General features: G+C 46.6%; 1 protein-coding gene across 1 annotated transcript in view; it reads left to right on the top strand.

Moving 5' to 3' along the window:
* The window catches only part of LOC306937280 (matrix metalloproteinase-17-like), a gene marked incomplete at both ends in the record, with an annotated part of 35,527 nt that extends 24,972 nt beyond the window's left edge, over nt 1-10,555 (top strand). Inside the window, 6 exons of the mRNA XM_079520946.1 lie at nt 1-115; nt 2,269-2,342; nt 4,057-4,209; nt 5,815-6,084; nt 9,308-9,498; nt 10,544-10,555. The exon at nt 1-115 is cut by the window's left edge and continues 66 nt beyond it. Coding sequence (XP_079377072.1) covers nt 1-115; nt 2,269-2,342; nt 4,057-4,209; nt 5,815-6,084; nt 9,308-9,498; nt 10,544-10,555 — 815 coding nt within the window. The remainder of the gene's footprint in view (nt 116-2,268; nt 2,343-4,056; nt 4,210-5,814; nt 6,085-9,307; nt 9,499-10,543) is intronic.
* Nucleotides 10,556-17,927: the final 7,372 nt, after the last annotated feature.

The following is a 17,927-nucleotide window of genomic DNA, read 5'->3' on the forward strand; positions in this document are numbered from 1 at the left end:
CCTCCCGTAGCTCCCTGATGAGGCCGTACTACCAGGGTCCTGCTGGGGACCCCCTGTCCTTCCGCCTGGGGCCCCTGGACCTGGAGCACATCACCCAGCTCTACGGTACGGTACGGTATATATATGCTGAAGACCCTCACACGTCTGTGACGTATAGAATCCAAAAGGGGAGTGCGCACATCTCAAAATCAAAAAAGAATGTCTTCTAAATCCTCACAGTTTTCTGAAATACCTATGTTTCTATGTCAGTGGCACTGGTGCTCAATATTTCATGTCAAGGACCCCAAAAATTATATGTAATTGGCCGCCGACCACCATCTGAAAATAGGTTGTTCCAGGGACGGCCCAGAAGCAAAGATTTGAAAAGCGTTCGCTCTGAAAGAATATATATTCAAAGATTTGCGCCACATTTTCACGATTTTTCAAAAATAGCAGACCTACAAGCTTGTAGCGCGGCACTCGGTGCCGCGCTATGAGCTTGTAGATCTGCTATTTTTCAATAGCTAATGTGTAACACTTAAAACACCAAAAGGGGTTCCCTCCCAGAAGGGGTTAAGCTCCCAAGTTGTATTAATAAATAAGATGCAACGTTTCGGCCCTTGTGGGTCTTCATCAGGAAAGATTGATTCCTCCTGTCCAGTGGTGTGCACAGATAGACATGGTGAACCTGCCTTTTTGCCCTCTGGACAGCAATGTGCCCTTTTGAAAGTACATTTTTGTACAGTTTGTTCATTTTATTTTTGTTTAGTACAGTGTACACTATTTACACTATTACAATATTACACTATTACAGTTATTACACATATTACACTATTACACTAGTAAACTTAATACACTTATTACACTTATTACACCATTATACTTATTACACTATCACACTATTACACCATTACACTATTACACTATTTCACTATTTCACTTATTACACTATTACACTTATTACACTATTACACTATCACACTATTATACTATTACAGTTATTACTATCTCTATTATTATAGAGATTATTATATTGTGATGGCATGAATCTAGTAGTCGCCTGATGGGTCAAATTTGTCCCAAACAGACATTGCCAAATATCTCTGACAAAAGTGAGGTCAAATGTAATCTACTTCAATATATCTCATAGAGAGTCATAGAGTTAGCTGGTGTGTGTTTTTATTTTAGCAGTCTACAAGATACGCAGACTTCAATGGAGTGTCTGTCTGTCTGTCTGTCTGTCTGTCTGTCTGTCTGCCTGCCTGCCTGCCTGCCTGCCTGCCTGCCTGCATGCGTGCGTGCCTGTGCCTGCGTGCGCGCGTGCGTGCGTGCCTGCGTGCGTGCGTGCCTGCGTGCGTGCGTGCGTGCAGGAAAGAGAACCCATCTTCGTGCTACAGACCCTCCTCGTCTCATAACTGAGACTCACCTTCACCACAGACACACCCACAGACACAGGTACGTGCACACATGCACGCATGCACGTGATGGAACCAACAAGGCAGTCAAGGTCAGACAGTTTATTATGGTGTTGGTTACAAAGGTTGGGGGAGTCTAGAAAGCAGTCTAGAAAGTGATCCAAGGAATGCAGGGGAAAAAAGGAATTTTGATTGAATATAATTCAATTCAAAGTAGTTTACATATAATATAATATGAATACACGTGAACTTCAACAATGGTTCTGATCTGTCCATTAATTAAAGCCAGAGACGCCTGAGAGAGGTCTGAAAGCCCGTCAGTGACACCTAGAGGCTGAACATTTACATTTACAGTCCTTGCCAAGACCATGCAGTCAGAATCCACCCATCTGTGTCTGTCTATGTTGCTGCTGCCAGGCAGCCTGCTGTGTCTCCTAGAGCAGGGGTTCCCAAACGTTTTCATGTCAAGGACCCCCAAAAGGATACTCATTAGCCCACGGACCATGTTTATTTCAAGGACCCCCTGTTTGACATGCATTAGGCTACGGAACCCCCATTTAATGGCATTTCTATCTCTTGGATCCCAGTGTATATTGTAAAATCAAGGGTTAGGGTCCAGCATTTTCTATTATTTTGTGTGGAAAATGGGAGACAATAAATTCTGAACAGAAGCAGTGTCTTTTACAAGGGCCTTCAAATACAATACTTTTCTAACAGACTTTTCTAAAATAAACTGTTAACTGGTTAATATGATTACCATCACTTAAAAAAGTGTACTTTTGTTTACTCGGGCAGTGCTGGTTGGCACATACACTTTTAGACAATATTTGTAGGCCTATAAATTAATGTTATCTCATGTTTCTCTGCCCTCTAGAAGTCACATAGATCGCTGTAAGACCAGCTTCGATGCAGTGGCTCAGATCAGAGGAGAGATGTTCTTCTTCAAAGGTCAGTGCATAGGGGCGCTCGCTAGACTAGTGGTCCAGGCGCATGCCATAGGCTCTGGCCTGACAGTGTGTGTTCTCTCTCTCCCTCTTTCCTGTCTATCTTCACTTGAAACTATCAATAAAGGCAAACAAACAAAAACAAATCTTTAAAAAAAAGAGGAGAAAAAGCCAGTGCATAGAGTTATATATAACCTAGAGAGCGGACAGCCCCGCCCCCACTGTTCATTTCAATGGATGTTGCTCAGTGGCGTTTGAAGGACACCGGAAGAACGCTCTACTTCCGCATTTTTTCGATTTGCCAACCAACATTTGGTTGGCAAAATACGGAAGTGTTTTCTAATAAAGACTGTATGTATGTAATGATTTGATTCGATTTCTTTGTATAGATGCACACAGTTTGAGCCAGCATTATCCCTTCCTCCTCTCCCCTTCCTCCCTGTCCTACTCTGCAGTCAACCTTATGTTGTGACTCATTTTGATACAGAGACAGTCATGGCGGCAAGACAAACAGTTCAGGAGAGGAGAAAAACTGTTCTTTTCTCTTCACATAGCCTACTAGAGCATGTCTGAAATAAATGTCAGAGCTGAAATAGACATGAAATAAATGCTTAAACAGGTGTAATGTTAGAGTCCAAAGAAAAACCTTTCAAGCCTGTTTTCTCAACTCACTGTTTTCTGCAAGACTCTATAAGCCATATCTCTCATATTCTCTATAAGCCATATCTCCAAAACTGGTAGGTCAAACTGAACAACCAATATGTCAATTTGAAGCTATGATTCCCTGCTTTCATATGACTGCTTTTCATATAGCTTTGGTCAGAAGCGGTTACAGTTTCTCTCCTATCTCCCTACGATAATTGACTGACCTTGTGAGGTCGATGAAGGCGTCTTCCAGTCCACTAGATGTCCTGTCCCTACCGTTAAACTAAAGGCCAATATCCAAACTATCGTCCATCTCCAAGGTTTGTGGAACAAGCAGTGGCCAGTCAGCTCATAACATATTAAAACAATACAATATCTGTGACAAATTCCAATCAAAATCCTCGTCATCGCACACAGAACCCATATCTACCAGGCACCGCCATATCTTTGTGACCAGCTCCAACCTTACATTCCCAAGAGGCAAGAGGTCTCTCAGATCCTCATCCCAAGCCCTGCTGGTTTACAAAACTAAAAACTGAAGGTGATCGAGACTTTGCTAGTTTCGCCCCCCAGGGGTATCAAAACGGCCTGGCCAATCAGCAGCAGCTATCCTGCCTCTAGCTGCTGCTGATTGGCCAGGCCGTTTTGTGGCCGGGCATCAAGTCTGCCTGAGAGTTCCCAGATGGGAGCAGGAGGGGGGAACCCAGTGTACTCTCTGCTGCCCCATCTGGCGGAGTCAGGTTAGTATGGAACGACCTCCCCTACCACCTGAAAACTGTGGCCTCTGTGGACCTTTAAAAAAAAAACATTTAAAGACCCACCATTTCAGACAGAAATGTAACTTAGTCCTGTATTGATGTCTTGATTTTCACCATTGCCGATTGTTCTAGTTTCTGTCTCCTTGCTTTATTGTTTTACATGTTTTGCTTTTATTTTTATTTCATTTATTTATTTGTATTTTAGTCTTTGTGACTCTGATGTCTGTGAAATGTGCTCTATAAATAAAATGTTCTCTCTCTCTCTCTCTCTCTCTCTCTCTCTCTCTCTCTCTCTCCCCCTGCCCTGTGCTCCAGGTCAGATCATGTGGAGGGTGGGTAGAGGAGGGGGATTGGCTTCGGGTCAGGGATCAAAGGTCAGGAGGCTGTGGGGAGGTCTGCCCCCCGACCTGCCCCCCCTCCGGGCCGTGTTGGAGAGGCAGTCGGACCATGCCATCATCTTCATCAGCGGTATGTAGAATGCTCCACTGCCGGAGTGAATGTCCGTGTTGCAAGAGACACTTACACTGCGTTTTAAACCCATTTAGACCTGAGGACGAAATTTAAAAAAATGTCTTCTAAATTCTGACAGTTTTCTGAAATACCTCATGTTTCTGTATCAGTGGTGCTCCATATTTCATGTCAAGGACCCCAAAAATGATATGTACTAATTGGCCACCGACCCCCATCTGAAAATATGTTATTCCAGGAACCCCCTCAGAAGCAAAGATTTGAGTTAAAAACGTTCGCTCTGAAATAATATATATTCAAAGATTGATGCCGCATTTTCACTATTTTTCAAAAATAGCAGACCTACAAGCTCGTAGCGCTATGAGCTTGTAGATCTGGTATTTTTCAATAGCTAAAGCATAACATAATGCTTAAAACACCAAAAGGGGTTCCCGTCCAGAATGGGTTAAATGCCATTGACAATGAATGGCCAGTTTTTTAGTTTTTGTGCAAACACAAACATTGAAGGTAAAAGTGAGGACGCAAATTGTGATGACGCTAATTGGCCACAATGAGATGATGTATGATGACGCATAATGATAAGAGCGCCCCTCACACGATTATATTACGTACCTGTATGCTACTGTTCAGTGGTAAATATATAATATTTAAGAAGTAGTTAGAGATAGCCCATCTGCAAGCTGGGCTATTAGCTGGGCTAAGCAACGTGGCGCGATGTGACACGTTGAGAGCTTGTAGATCTGCTATATTCACTAGTTTTGGGGCTCAGGCAAACGTCTAATCTCTCTTTCGGGTCTCGACCTGAAAGGTTTGAAAACCTCGCCTGTACACAAGACACAAACAATAAAGACCACCTTCGACCTTATTAACTATGTGCCTTGGATTGAACTGGGAACTGAAAGGTTCCCAGTTCGAACTCGGGCTCCCCCACCCCCGGTGTTAATGACGAAGTGTCCTTGAGCAAGACGCCTGAACCCCTAATTGCTCCCGATATGCAGGTTGGTGACTCCACCATTGGTGTGTGAATGTGTGTGTGAATGGGTGAATCTAATGCACAATCTATGTAAAGCTGTATGAATGTGAATGGTGGAAGGTAATTATGTGTATTTATGTACACATGCTCTACCACCCGGAAGAGCATGTGTATTTCTGTCTGTGGGGTAAAAATATGGAATGGCTTTACTGAGGATGTGAAACACAGCAGACACATCTCTCGATTCAAGATACTATTCAAGCATATCCTTTTGGCTAAATACAGTATATCATAAGATAATTTGTATATAACATATTTGACCTATGAGGATGATGATGATGATGATTATGGTAATTAATTTATAGTGATCCTGGTGGATCTCTATGGTGACACGGGGGTGGGTGGGGTATGTGAGGATACGTGAGTTTTTTTTGTTATTTTGATGTTCGTAGGATAGGCATTTATAAGCTTTCAGCTTCAGCCTATTCCTTTTGATCACCTCCAGTTCTTTTTGGTTATGTAACCGTGTGTTAACGAATAAGCTGTTTTGTTACTGTGAAGTGATCAAATAAACTAAACTAAACTAAAGGCACTATATATAAATGCACCATCTTACCATTGTCCCTGTATAGGGTCCCAGTTCTGGCTGTTCAGAGACCTGAGCCTCCAGGAAGGATACCCACGGACCCTGACTGAGCTCCACATGGCGCCTGGTTCCACGCCGGGACCGGTAGCAGGACCTGCACAGGAGCAGACAGTGGGACATCGAGGCCTGGTCTGGGACCCTGTGGAGGGTCCCATTTGGGGGGAGACGGCAGGATTAGGGCAGAAGGGGGAGGGAGACACCTGGACACGTCTCCTCAGAGGCGGAGTCACTGGCATCACCACGGAGACCAATGGAGGTGAGCAGCACGTTATTGTTATTGTTATTTTACTGATTTGATCCTATGTGCACGTGTCTTAGCTGACTTACAGAGCAACTTACAATAAGCAAGGAAAATATATATTATACAGTACATAGAAAGACAGTGTAGTGTCTCAGTAAACTGATCATATAGGATATGTGGAGCGCTGTCCAGGGTGTTTTAGGGAAGGGAGAAGAGTCTGGGATGTCTGGAGTGTTGTCCAGGGAGTTTTAGGGAAGGGAGAAGAGTTTAGGACGTGTGTAGCGTTGTCCAGGGTGTTTTAGAGAAGGTACTGGAGATTAGGACGTGTAGAACGTTGTCCAGGGTGTTTTAGGGAAGGGAGAAGAGTCTGGGACGTGTGGAGCGTTGTCCACTGAGTTTTAGGGAAGGAAGAAGAGTCTAGGATGTGTGGAGCATTGTCCAGGGTGTTAAGAGAAGGGAGAAGAGTCTGGGACGTGTGGAGCATTGTCCAGGGTGTTTTAGGGAAGGAAGAAGAGTCTGGGACTTGTGGAACGTTGTCCAGTGTGTTTTAGGGAAGGTAGAAGAGTCTAGGACATGTGGAGCATTGTCCAGGGTGTTTTAGGGAAGGGAGAAGAGTCTGGGACGTGTGGAGCGTTGACCACTGAGTTTTAGGGAAGGGAGAAGAGTCTACTGTAGGATGTGTGGAGCGTTGTCCAGGGTGTTTAACACTAGGATGTCTGAAAAAAATGCACTACTAATATGACGGCTAACGGTCAGGCTGACCGGTGTTTTTCGTGCTATTTGATTGGCCATTGTCTCCCCCACTGTCTAATGATCTTCACACCTCTCTCTGCACCCGTTGACGGCTTGCCATTGTCTTCTAAAGGTTACATTCCAACGAATTCAAGGCAGCAGTTTCAACTAGACAGGACAACTCAAAGTTATTTTTTATTTCAGTTTACCAAACTATAATTATAGTGACGGTGTGAGCGCTTTATTGAATACCCTTGCGCAGCAAACACTGTCCGACTTTGTATTGAGCCAATACAATAGGCTACCACACGTTATTGCCAGAGCCAGGCACATTGCTCAGACGAAATACGACATTAGTTATATATTGTCATTTTATATAGAGGGGGAAACATCGATGTAATTAATATATATTTGATTGATTGTGCCAAAAAAAGGAAAGAGCTGTGCGTGCGTGCGTGCAAATCAGAAAAGTTTAGGCTACAGACAAAGGAGTTGGGAGTTTGGGAGCGGCTAGCCTTCTAATGCTGCGCACATATTAGCCTATATATATTTTAAAAATACCCAGCATAATTTTTGGGAAGGCTAAGCCTGGCCTAGCCTTACATACCCGCCGCCTATGATCGATGTCATTTATATATATTTGATTTATTGTGCCAGCAGAAAGGTCTGTAGCAGCAGCACGGTTTATATATACACCATAGGATAGATCAAGTCATGTGACGCATCACCGCCACAAATAGTGCTACAGCGTTATCTAAAATGCACTTCCGCCTACCTCACCGTCAGTTACTTGGATATTTTCTCCCTCTCCACGAGAGAGGGAGAGAGAGAGAGGGAGAGAGAAAAAAAGAGAGCCGTGATGCGTGAAAATCAGTTCCACTGGTCGCGTGCAGAAAAGTTTACAGACGAAGGACGGACAGAACTGTTCTTCTTACTGACAAAACATTTAGAAGTTCGGGACGTCTATCGGGTTGGACTGATTTCAAACACTGTCATTTTTATTTGGCATCGCGCTGATTCGCGCATCGGCGAACATTCTCGCTCCAAGGAAATGTCGGTCGGGTCAAACAGACCATGCTATAAACTTTATTATTCCAGGATAATTGATTTATTTTTATCATCGCCACCTTACATAATTATGCTATAAAGATGGCGTGTATAGTCAACATGTATTTATATCTATTGAGCTATGCGTTTGGTTGAAACAATACGCCAGTCAGTCAATACACCATATTTCACCATATTTTTGATGCGCTGATATATGAAATGAATATGCGCGACATAGTCACAATGCTATAAACTTTATTATTCCAACATAATTATGCTAAAGATGGCGTGTATAGTCAACATGTATTTATATCTATTGAGCTATGCGCTTGGTGGAAACAATACCACACACCATATTTCTTTTTCCGTTTCGAGAAATAAAGTCAGACATCGTTATTTCTGCAAACCGCATATAACAAATATAACATCTAAAACAACATTTCGTTTATGTAAGTTTGTAATGTAAGTTTGCCTACATGTGGAAGGCTAGTTGGAATGCAAATGACACATTAGCTTGAACAATGCCCGTCTCCAGCCGGGAGGGAGGTGTGAAAAGCACTGCTTGTGGGGGAGAAAGGGTGAGGGCTCTAAGAGCGGTCCCACGGACCGAAAAAGAGCAGACATTTTAGTAGAATTATGTCTAAAATCATATTTCCAAAACGTTTCAGATGAAAAGAAAAACAGAGATGGTTTGAATCGAACATTTAGAAAAAGTCATGCAAGGGGAACTTTCTCAGGACTTCATGGGCAAAGAAAATCCACTTCAAAATTTCAAAATCGGTCAGCCTGACCGCTCCGACGCGCTAGTGTTAAGAGAAGGGAGAAGAGTCTGGGATGTGTGGAGCATTGTCCAAGGTGTTTTAGGGAAGGAAGAGTATGGGACTTGTGGAGTGTTATCCAGGGTGTTTTAGAGAAGGTAGAAGAGTCTAGTTAGTTAGTTAGTTTCTCCACACGTCTAGGACGTGTGGAGCGTTGTCCAGGGTGTTTTAGGGAAGAGAGAAGAGTCTAGGACGTGTTGAGCGTTGTCCAGGGTGTCTTAGAGAAGGGAGAAGAGTCTGGGACGTGTGGTCGAGCATTGTCCCGGGTGTTTTAGAGAAGGGAGAAGAGTCTAGGACGTGTGGAGCGTGGTCCAGGGTGTTTTAGAGAAGGTAGAAGAGTCTAGGACGTGTGGAGCGTTGTCCACGGTGTTTTAGGGAAGGGAGAAGAGTCTGTGACGTGTGGAGCGTTGTCCAGGGTGTTTTAGAGAAGGTAGAAGAGTCTAGGACGTGTGGAGCGTTGTCCCGGGTGTTTTAGAGAAGTGAGAAGAGTCTGGGACGTGTGGAGCATTATCCAGGGTGTTTTAGGGAAGGGGGAAGAGTCTGGGACGTGTGTCCAGGGTTTTCCAGTATTTGTACTGTAATGTATACAGCAAACAGATCTTACGTCTCTTCACCCCCCTCCATCTCTCCCATTTGTCCAGGTTCCATCTACCTCTTCAAAGGCGACTCCTACTGGAAGTTCCTCTTTCCAGGCTCCGCCTCGGAGGCAGGCTACCCTCGATCCCTGGCCCAGGATTGGCTGGACTGCCCCGATCCCTCCTCTTCATCCTCCTCCTCGCTGGAACTGCGAGAGAGATGGAGAGATGAAGAGGAGGAGGAGAGGAAAGATGAGGCGAGAGGAGCAGGCGGGAGGCAGCAGGGACAGCACATCCACACAGACAGTGGACACACAGACAGTGGACAGAGAGACAGACAGAGGGATAGAGGACCTGCCTGCACCTGCCGCAACGCGGCACCGGGGGGCGCCATAGACCTCTTTATGGTTGGTGTCTTGTTGTCATCGACTCTATGGACACTTATCTTTTTGACTGCGAATTAGGGTTGACCCAGAAGCTTTCATATCCTGAAACATTCCAGAACCCGTTGTTGTTTTGTTCCCCACCAAAATGTGGTCGTTATGCAAATTATTTCATCCCCACAAACATTTCTGTCTGTTGTCACTGCTGTTGTATCCTACTGGCTCACCTGCCAGTGAGGAACCCCCAACGGGAGGACGTACTGTTGTATGCTACTGGCTCACCTGCCAGTGAGGAACCCCCAACGGGAGGATGTACTGTTGTATCCTACTGGCTCACCTGCCAGTGAGGAACCCCCAACGGGAGGACGTACGGTTGTATCCTACTGGCTCATCTGCCAGTGAGACTATATCATGAAGATAGTGTGTTGTGCATGTGCAGCAGAAATCCCATGTAAAAGTTGCACATCAGCCAGTCTGGCTCGGACAATTTTTTGCAAATGTCAAGGGAGATATCTGTCTTAATTCTGGAACAATGAGGAAATAAAGCTCCTAGACAAATATTTTGATGAGGAAGAAGTTGATGTCTACCCGTCATGCAAGTTGGACTGCAAGTGGCACACATTAACTAGTTTATTCTCTGTCCACTAGCATATTCAATGACCTAAAACCATCTTTACAAAAACGAAATTCTGCTTTTGAACGTTTCATGCATCACCTAATTATGTCTCTAAACAAAATAAACAATTTTGTTTTTGCAACAATTTTATAGTTCATACACATGGACTAGGCCCATGGATTACATTTCAATAATAAAATAATATAGAATACTGCATTTCTGAGCCCAAGATTATTATTATGTTTGTAATACAGAGGTACGGTCACATATAACCCCCTATAAAACCAATTGCTCAATCAGCAGGTGGATTCATGAATGTATGCATATAGACAATAGTTTAGGCACAAATAAAAATATATATACATATAGTCTGGGAGCCTGTTGGCTCCCGGACTATAGTAGGTTACTGATTGTTTGACTGATTATTTTTGTAAGATTATAACACATCTTGTACAGTAGGTTCCCACACAGTGGGTCTTGAACTGAACCGTTTAGGAACCACTGTTCTAGAATCTGTTTTTGTCTGAATATGGCACAAGAAGAATAAGACAACAGGGTCTAGCCGGTGGTTTAATTTCCGTTCCTGAGTTTTGACCAATTTTGCAGGCTAATTCTGACTTTGACCTTGATTGTGACCTTGCCATTTGACGGTGACCGATCAATAGCAGTGTCTAAACATAATTCTCCTGGTTTCTGTCTACACCATTGGGGGGGTCCGGGACCCCTAGCATTTGGTGGGAACATATTCCTCGGGTCAGATTATTCGGAAGAAACACATCATGTGACTTGTATATTGTTCTAAAGATTGAATCACAAGTTCTAGCACTGTTCTAATACAGTGGTTTTCAACCATTTTCACATCAAGGCCCATTTTTTATTTGGCATTTGAGTAATGGCCCACCATTTGATGAGATTTACCCTTGCAGACCCAAAACTGAAGAATATTTTGTGAAAAAAAAACTGTGTAACTCACAATAATAGTTATGCCAAATATAGGGTAGAATAAACTGACTAGACTAGAAGTTAAGCCATTTAGACCTGAGATCAGATTCTAAAAATGTATTTTTTTCTGAAAAAGCTACGTTTCTATGTCAGTCGTTCTTCGATTTTTCAAAAATAGCAGACCTACAAGCTCGTAGATCTGCTATTTGTCAACAGCTAAAGCATAACATAATGCTAACACCAAAAGGGGTTCCCGCCCATGGTGTGCATTGTCTAACATGAACAAATCATATTTGCTTGAGCGATTTACTTGTGGATGTGTTGTATCGATCTGTGTTGTTCGATCCATGGGTTAATTAGTCATGTTTGGACTACATACGCCCTACCAACAGTCATTAAGACATGCGAATCCCTTGACTCCTTCAAAACCGATCTCAAAGGGCACCTACGGACGGCTGCAATTCGAAACTGGCCCCCGTAAAATATGAATCCCCACCCCACCCCTTTTCCCCCTCACTGTATATGTTTCTTTTCCCTTTTTACCTCCTTTATGATTAATTCCTGTTCTGTTCTTTGGCTATATAGAAGTGTCTATTTGTACGTCTCTAAATGTTTTGATTAATTGAACATGGTCGACACAGGGAGAACATGCAAACTCCACACAGAAAGGCCCTTTCGCCAACGCCGCCTCGGGTATGGGCACTGATGACGCGGAGGTGCCCCCATTTAAAATGATTTGTAACCAACTTGTATATTCTGCTTAAAGCATATTTGATGTTTATTTCACCAATTCAATGTGTCACAGGTAAAACACACAAGTTATTGGATGATTGTTGAACTTCTTGTACACTGAAACAAATAAATATGCATTAAAACAAACTTTTGTTTTTACTTTGTCCTTTGAGATTTGTTTATCTTAGTAGGCTACCCCAAAAGTGAAGCAGTTAACTAATGTGATTAATAATCCATAAGTAGGCCTAAGCCTATGTGAAATATATTAACTATAATCCATCATGTATAACTACAGCACAATACAACATTAACTATTCTGTAATAGAGCAACTTAATGTTAAGCGTCATACACCAATCTTAATATCCACATCCAAATCTGTTGCTGACAGCAGCATGAAACAATGAAAACAATGCCTTTCTTTTCTTTTGCCTACTCTTATGAATATTGTTCACTCTTATGAATAGTATACTCACTAGCAACTGTAACTGCAATATTGTCTTTGTATGTTCAAGGATGTCTTTATTTGTCTCACTCAGGAGAAATTTGTCTTGGAGATAGAGTCACAGGCTGCATACATACAGGTATACACATTCAACAGAAAAAAGAAAAGAAAAGAAAAGAAACACAATAACATAACAAACAGATATTGCACACATTCCCTTGATAAAGTGCAACTAGTCAGTAAAGTGCATCTAGTCAGTTGAGTCATTCCACAAAACCGGTACGATTTGCAGTCCCTCTTACCTTTTAAGGTGTATTTCATCGATTGAGTCACCAACATTTATTTTTAAAAGCTTTTTTAATCAATTGAAATGTTCCCTTTAATACTGTGTAAAAATTACATGGACTTTATCTTCATATCAGAAATTATCTTGTTTTCTTTCAGTAGACACCCCCTATTTTGTCCATTTTTTCATGTCCCCAATGGCCTTCGATGAAAGTGGACTTGAGATATGACTATTAAAAATTTACAAAAATCCATAAATTATGCCATTCACATATAAATCTATCGGTGCTTTATTGCTGGTCATGTTTAGTTTTTGAATAAATAGATGATTAATCATTAAAATAGCATTATATAGCTCTGTCCCTCAATCGCACTCAACCCCGTTACACAAGCCATTCTCCCCTCCATAAGAATACTTAACTGGCCCTTTAGTGACATCACAAACATTAAGTGGCATTCTACAAGTCTTCTGAACAACATGCTACAGAAAGAGGCACTCTCACACCTTATTTTACAATGTTTTAGAGTAATTTATACTCTCACATGTGGTCGTAAAGCATAACAGCTCAACTCTGTTACATGGAATAAAGATAGAAAACTATTATTTGTGAAATTTATGTTTGTTATTTCAACAATATATCTGATTTTTTAATCAAATGCATGCCATGTTGTCTCCTCTTAATCACCAAAGGTAGTGTAGTGGCCATCTTCAGTTCACTAGTACAGACCACACATTCAATCGAACATCGTTTGACATAGTTTAGCGTTTATTTAGAAGAGAGGAGGAACATGAAAAGGAATGATAGAAATGAGGTGCATGTTGACATGCGTGCATATTGATATGCGTAGGATGGCCTTGGACTGTCCGTGGGGATGAGGGGGGAAGGGAGGAGGACGAGGGGTTGGGAATAGGGGAGGAAGGGGGGAGTGAGGACGAAGGGTAGTTTCCGAGGGGCTGGGTGACGGGTGAAAGGGGGGGGGGGGAGGTTCGAGGGGTGAGGAAGACATGGATGATTTGGCGTTACAGGAGGGGGGAGGGGGTGAGGGGGAGGGATGATAGTGAAGACTAAGCCCCTGGGGGAGGTGAAGGAAGAGCCAGCTCGTTGCGAAGCTCTGTGGGGGGGGGAGGTGGTGGACGAAGGCCGGGTTCCAGGGGGGGTAGGATACCCTGGGTGTTTGGCATGGGGTCTGAGTAGCGGGCGTCCTGATCGTACGAGGACACGCCCCCAATCCGAGACCCCCGTCTGGAACCTGAAACTGGAGAACGAGAGTTAGTAAAGAAGAGGGAGGGAGGGAGGGGTACGAGATACGGTGCACGAGTGACAAGTGGAACAGGCTGGCATATATACTCTTCCCTTTAATGGAGCGAGGGTGGTGATAGGGCAGAGCGCCAGACAGTTGCCATGGCAGCAGGGCCTCGGTGAGTGGCGAGGGTGGAGCTGGCATCGGTAGTCATGGCAGGTAAGTGGTGGAGTTGATTGTAGCTGTGGGGAAGGAGGTAGCTAGATACCTGAGGCTAGGAATAGAATTAGCATGGCATGGTGGCAGGGGAGGTCACCGATCTTAGCTTGTAGGCATGGCCTTCCTCCTGAACCTACGTTGTACCAACTCCATTTCACTAGTACAGACCACACATTCAATCGAACATCGTTTGACATAGTTTAGCGTTTATTTAGAAGAGAGGAGGAACATGAAAAGGAATGATAGAAATTAGGTGCATGTTGACATGCGTGCATATTGATATGCGTAGGATGGCCTTGGACTGTCCGTGGGGATGAGGGGGGAAGGGAGGAGGACGAGGGGTTGGGAATAGGGGAGGAAGGGGGGAGTGAGGACGAAGGGTAGTTTCCGAGGGGCTGGGTGACGGGTGAAAGGGGGGGGGGGAGGTTCGAGGGGTGAGGAAGACATGGATGATTTGGCGTTACAGGAGGGGGGAGGGGGTGAGGGGGAGGGATGATAGTGAAGACTAAGCCCCTGGGGGAGGTGAAGGAAGAGCCAGCTCGTTGCGAAGCTCTGTGGGGGGGGGAGGTGGTGGACGAAGGCCGGGTTCCAGGGGGGGTAGGATACCCTGGGTGTTTGGCATGGGGTCTGAGTAGCGGGCGTCCTGATCGTACGAGGACACGCCCCCAATCCGAGACCCCAAAAGGATAGATGAGATCGAGAATCGATCGTGGAGCATTTACTGGACCGGAGATCCGTGGGCGGCTCTGAGGTCCTGAACGCTCGTTCGGAAGTAAGCGTGGTACGCTTGAGATGACCAGCGCCCTAGGAGTTGGCCGGTGTGGTCAGTGATACCTTGTCTGGAGGCCGTGGAGGCGGCGCCGATCCGGAATGAGTGGCCGGGGAAGTCGGATGCTGAGTATCCGGCCTTGGTCGGGATCTGGCGGAGATGGTAGAGGAACCTGCGTCTGGTGGCTGAGGTTCCGGTATCTGTAGTAAACGGAGGATCGAGAGGAGAGGCGCGGGAAGAGCGCCTGCTATGTAGACTCGGATGGTGGATGGAAGCATGACCCGTGATGAATGGCAGTGGCTAGCTGCTTGAATTATGAAGTTATGGGTGACCGAAATCCGTGTGAGGCGTCTGAGGAGAGCCATGGGGGGGTAGTGAGGTGGAGTGACCTTTATTGATTATTTGGACAGTGGCTTGGTTGTCTGAGTGGATGAGGACTGGGCGGCTGGTCCAATCGTGACCCCAAAAAGAGGCCGCGACTATAACGGGGTACAATTCAAGACGGGATTTCGAGGAAGTTGGAGGTGAGGAGTGAAGTGCGGTCTAGTTTCTCTGGGGTAGTGAGGCTTGGAAGGTGGCTGAGTCTAGATTGGTGCCCAGGAATTCTATTTTTGTCAGAGGCCCCATGGTTTTATAATTGGCGAGGGGGATGCCGAGCGCTGAGGAGGTAGTCTTGAGGCGTGTTAGGCTGCGAGCGGGGGGGGGGGGGGGGGGGGGCTGATGGCGAGGAATCATCCGGGAGGTGGACTAGGTGGGGGATGTGGTTGGTGATGGGGAGGAACCAGCATTGGCTATTTTGGGGGGGTTGTGGGGGCAGCTGGGCCGATTGTGTGCTCCGCCGCAATAGGAGCAAACGTGGAGCAATTTGCAGTTGTTCATGCTGCAACCCAGCGCATTAAAATTGTTGCAGAGCATGCGGGAGCCGATAAACATTATTTTTCGGCCCCGTTTGTCCAGGGCTTGGGAGGAAGAGGGGAAGGTGGTCGGGCCGGTGGGGCGGTTGGTTTTTTGCTTTTTTGCGGGGGATGGTTGGGAGTGCGGCGTGTACGTGTGAGCTGGGGCGGATGAGGCGGGTTTGGGTGGTGGTTTGGTGGCTGAGAGGACGCACTCGGTGGTGGGGTGGGAGGGGCAACCGCAGATGGTGCAGGCGAGAGCTCTACTGCCGGCGAAGAGCCGGCAGTAGAGCTCTACGTCGAGGGCGCCCCAGTACGTGGAGACATTCCATTGCTGGAGGCGGGCTGCTGCTCTCGCCGCAAACTGTCGGTGGTATTCGTAGAATAGAGATCCGCTGAAGCGCGCTGCGAGGTCCGTGATGAGGTAGAGATAATGATTTAACTCTTGCCTCCTGTGTGGGTACTGGGAACATATGACGTCAGTGAATATGGAAAATGCTAGGGTGAATTCTGTGTGGGTGAGGGGGGAGTGGGCTGATGAGGAGGATGTGAGATCGCGGAGGGTTATTGAAAACCCTCCGCAGTCAATAGCTCGTGGCTGGAAGGAGTGAGAGGAGGGTTTGAGGATGGAGGAGAGGTCAATATCGTTACCCAGTAGGATCTGCTGACGGAGGTGGGTTGACACGGGAGGTGGGTTGAGGGCGAGTGCGTTTGGAGGCATCACGGCAGCGGCTGCGGAGGAGAGAGAAAAGGGGGGGGGGAGAGACATGGGGGAGGGGGGGGGAGGGAGGGGGAGGGAGGGGGGAAGGGTGCTCTGGGGCAGCTGGGCACCCAGAGGTGGGGGAGGTGCTAGCCAGCTTGGGTCGGTGGCCCTGGGAGCGTGGGGCTGGCTAGCGGCCTGGGGGACTGAGGGGGAGAAGGAGAGAGCTGGGGGGGGGGGGGTGAGAGAAGTGTGCAGGGGGGTTGGATGACAGTGCGGCCTGCGGAGACGGGGATGTAAGCCTTCCGAGGAAGGCTTGGGAGGGGGGGGGGGGGGTTGAAAGAGGGGAAAGAGGGGGGAGCAGGCACGGGGGGGTGAGAGGTATGCTGGGGGGGAGGCAAAGGTAGTCTGACCTGGGTGGCTGGAGGTCCGAGGCGGCTTTGGATAGACCGGCCTGGAGGTACAGGTGGGAGGTGTTGACCGGTGATGATGTGATAAGCAGTATTGTGATTATCATCATTATTAATATTATTGCGGATGGTTTGCTCACCTAGAGAGTAATGGACAGGCAGCGCAGGGACCTCTCTCCTGGTGACGCGTCGTCTGGTGGAAGGACCCGGGATGACGTCATCGGGACGCGCCGCTGTTGTTGTTGCTGGTCGTGCTGGAGTGGAGCACTGGATGAGTAAAGTAAAAAGCTGGCCTTTGTTGGCCTTTCTACAATGGGGCTCGTTCCGCTCGAGGAGAGCCCTTCTGAGCCCGGCGATGGTCCACTCATTAAATGGGCGGATGGTCGGCCTGGTTGGCGTGGCGGAGGAAGGTAGAGCCGAAGCGGCGGCCGCTGTCAGGGACTCGAGACGAGGAGGGGGTGGAGGTGGGGGATCGATGCGAGACCGGCGTTGGTGAGGCGGAGGGAGAGGGGGGAAGACGCGGCGGCGAGAAGACGAGTACCGGGGGGGGCTTGGTTCCAGCCGGGTTGCCTCCGATGCCCTGAGGAAGCTGGGGGCGGACCGAAGCAGGACGCCGGCAGGCAGGAACCTCTGGACGGGCGGCGCCGGCGTCTCGGGAAGGTCCTGGAAGTCATCGTCAGAGTCGGGGGGATGGAGGTCGAGACGATCCATTGCGAGTAACGAATTGCTGCAGCGAGTCGTTAGTTGTGCTGTGTATGGTACGAGTTGTACGAGATACGGTGCACGAGTGACAAGTGGAACAGGCTGGCATATATACTCTTCCCTTTAATGGAGCGAGGGTGGTGATAGGGCAGAGCGCCAGACAGTTGCCATGGCAGCAGGGCCTCGGTGAGTGGCGAGGGTGGAGCTGGCATCGGTAGTCATGGCAGGTAAGTGGTGGAGTTGATTGTAGCTGTGGGGAAGGAGGTAGCTAGATACCTGAGGCTAGGAATAGAATTAGCATGGCATGGTGGCAGGGGAGGTCACCGATCTTAGCTTGTAGGCATGGCCTT

This window comes from Electrona antarctica (genome assembly GCF_951216825.1).
Source record: "Electrona antarctica genome assembly, chromosome: 14".
Classification (NCBI taxonomy): domain Eukaryota; kingdom Metazoa; phylum Chordata; class Actinopteri; order Myctophiformes; family Myctophidae; genus Electrona; species Electrona antarctica.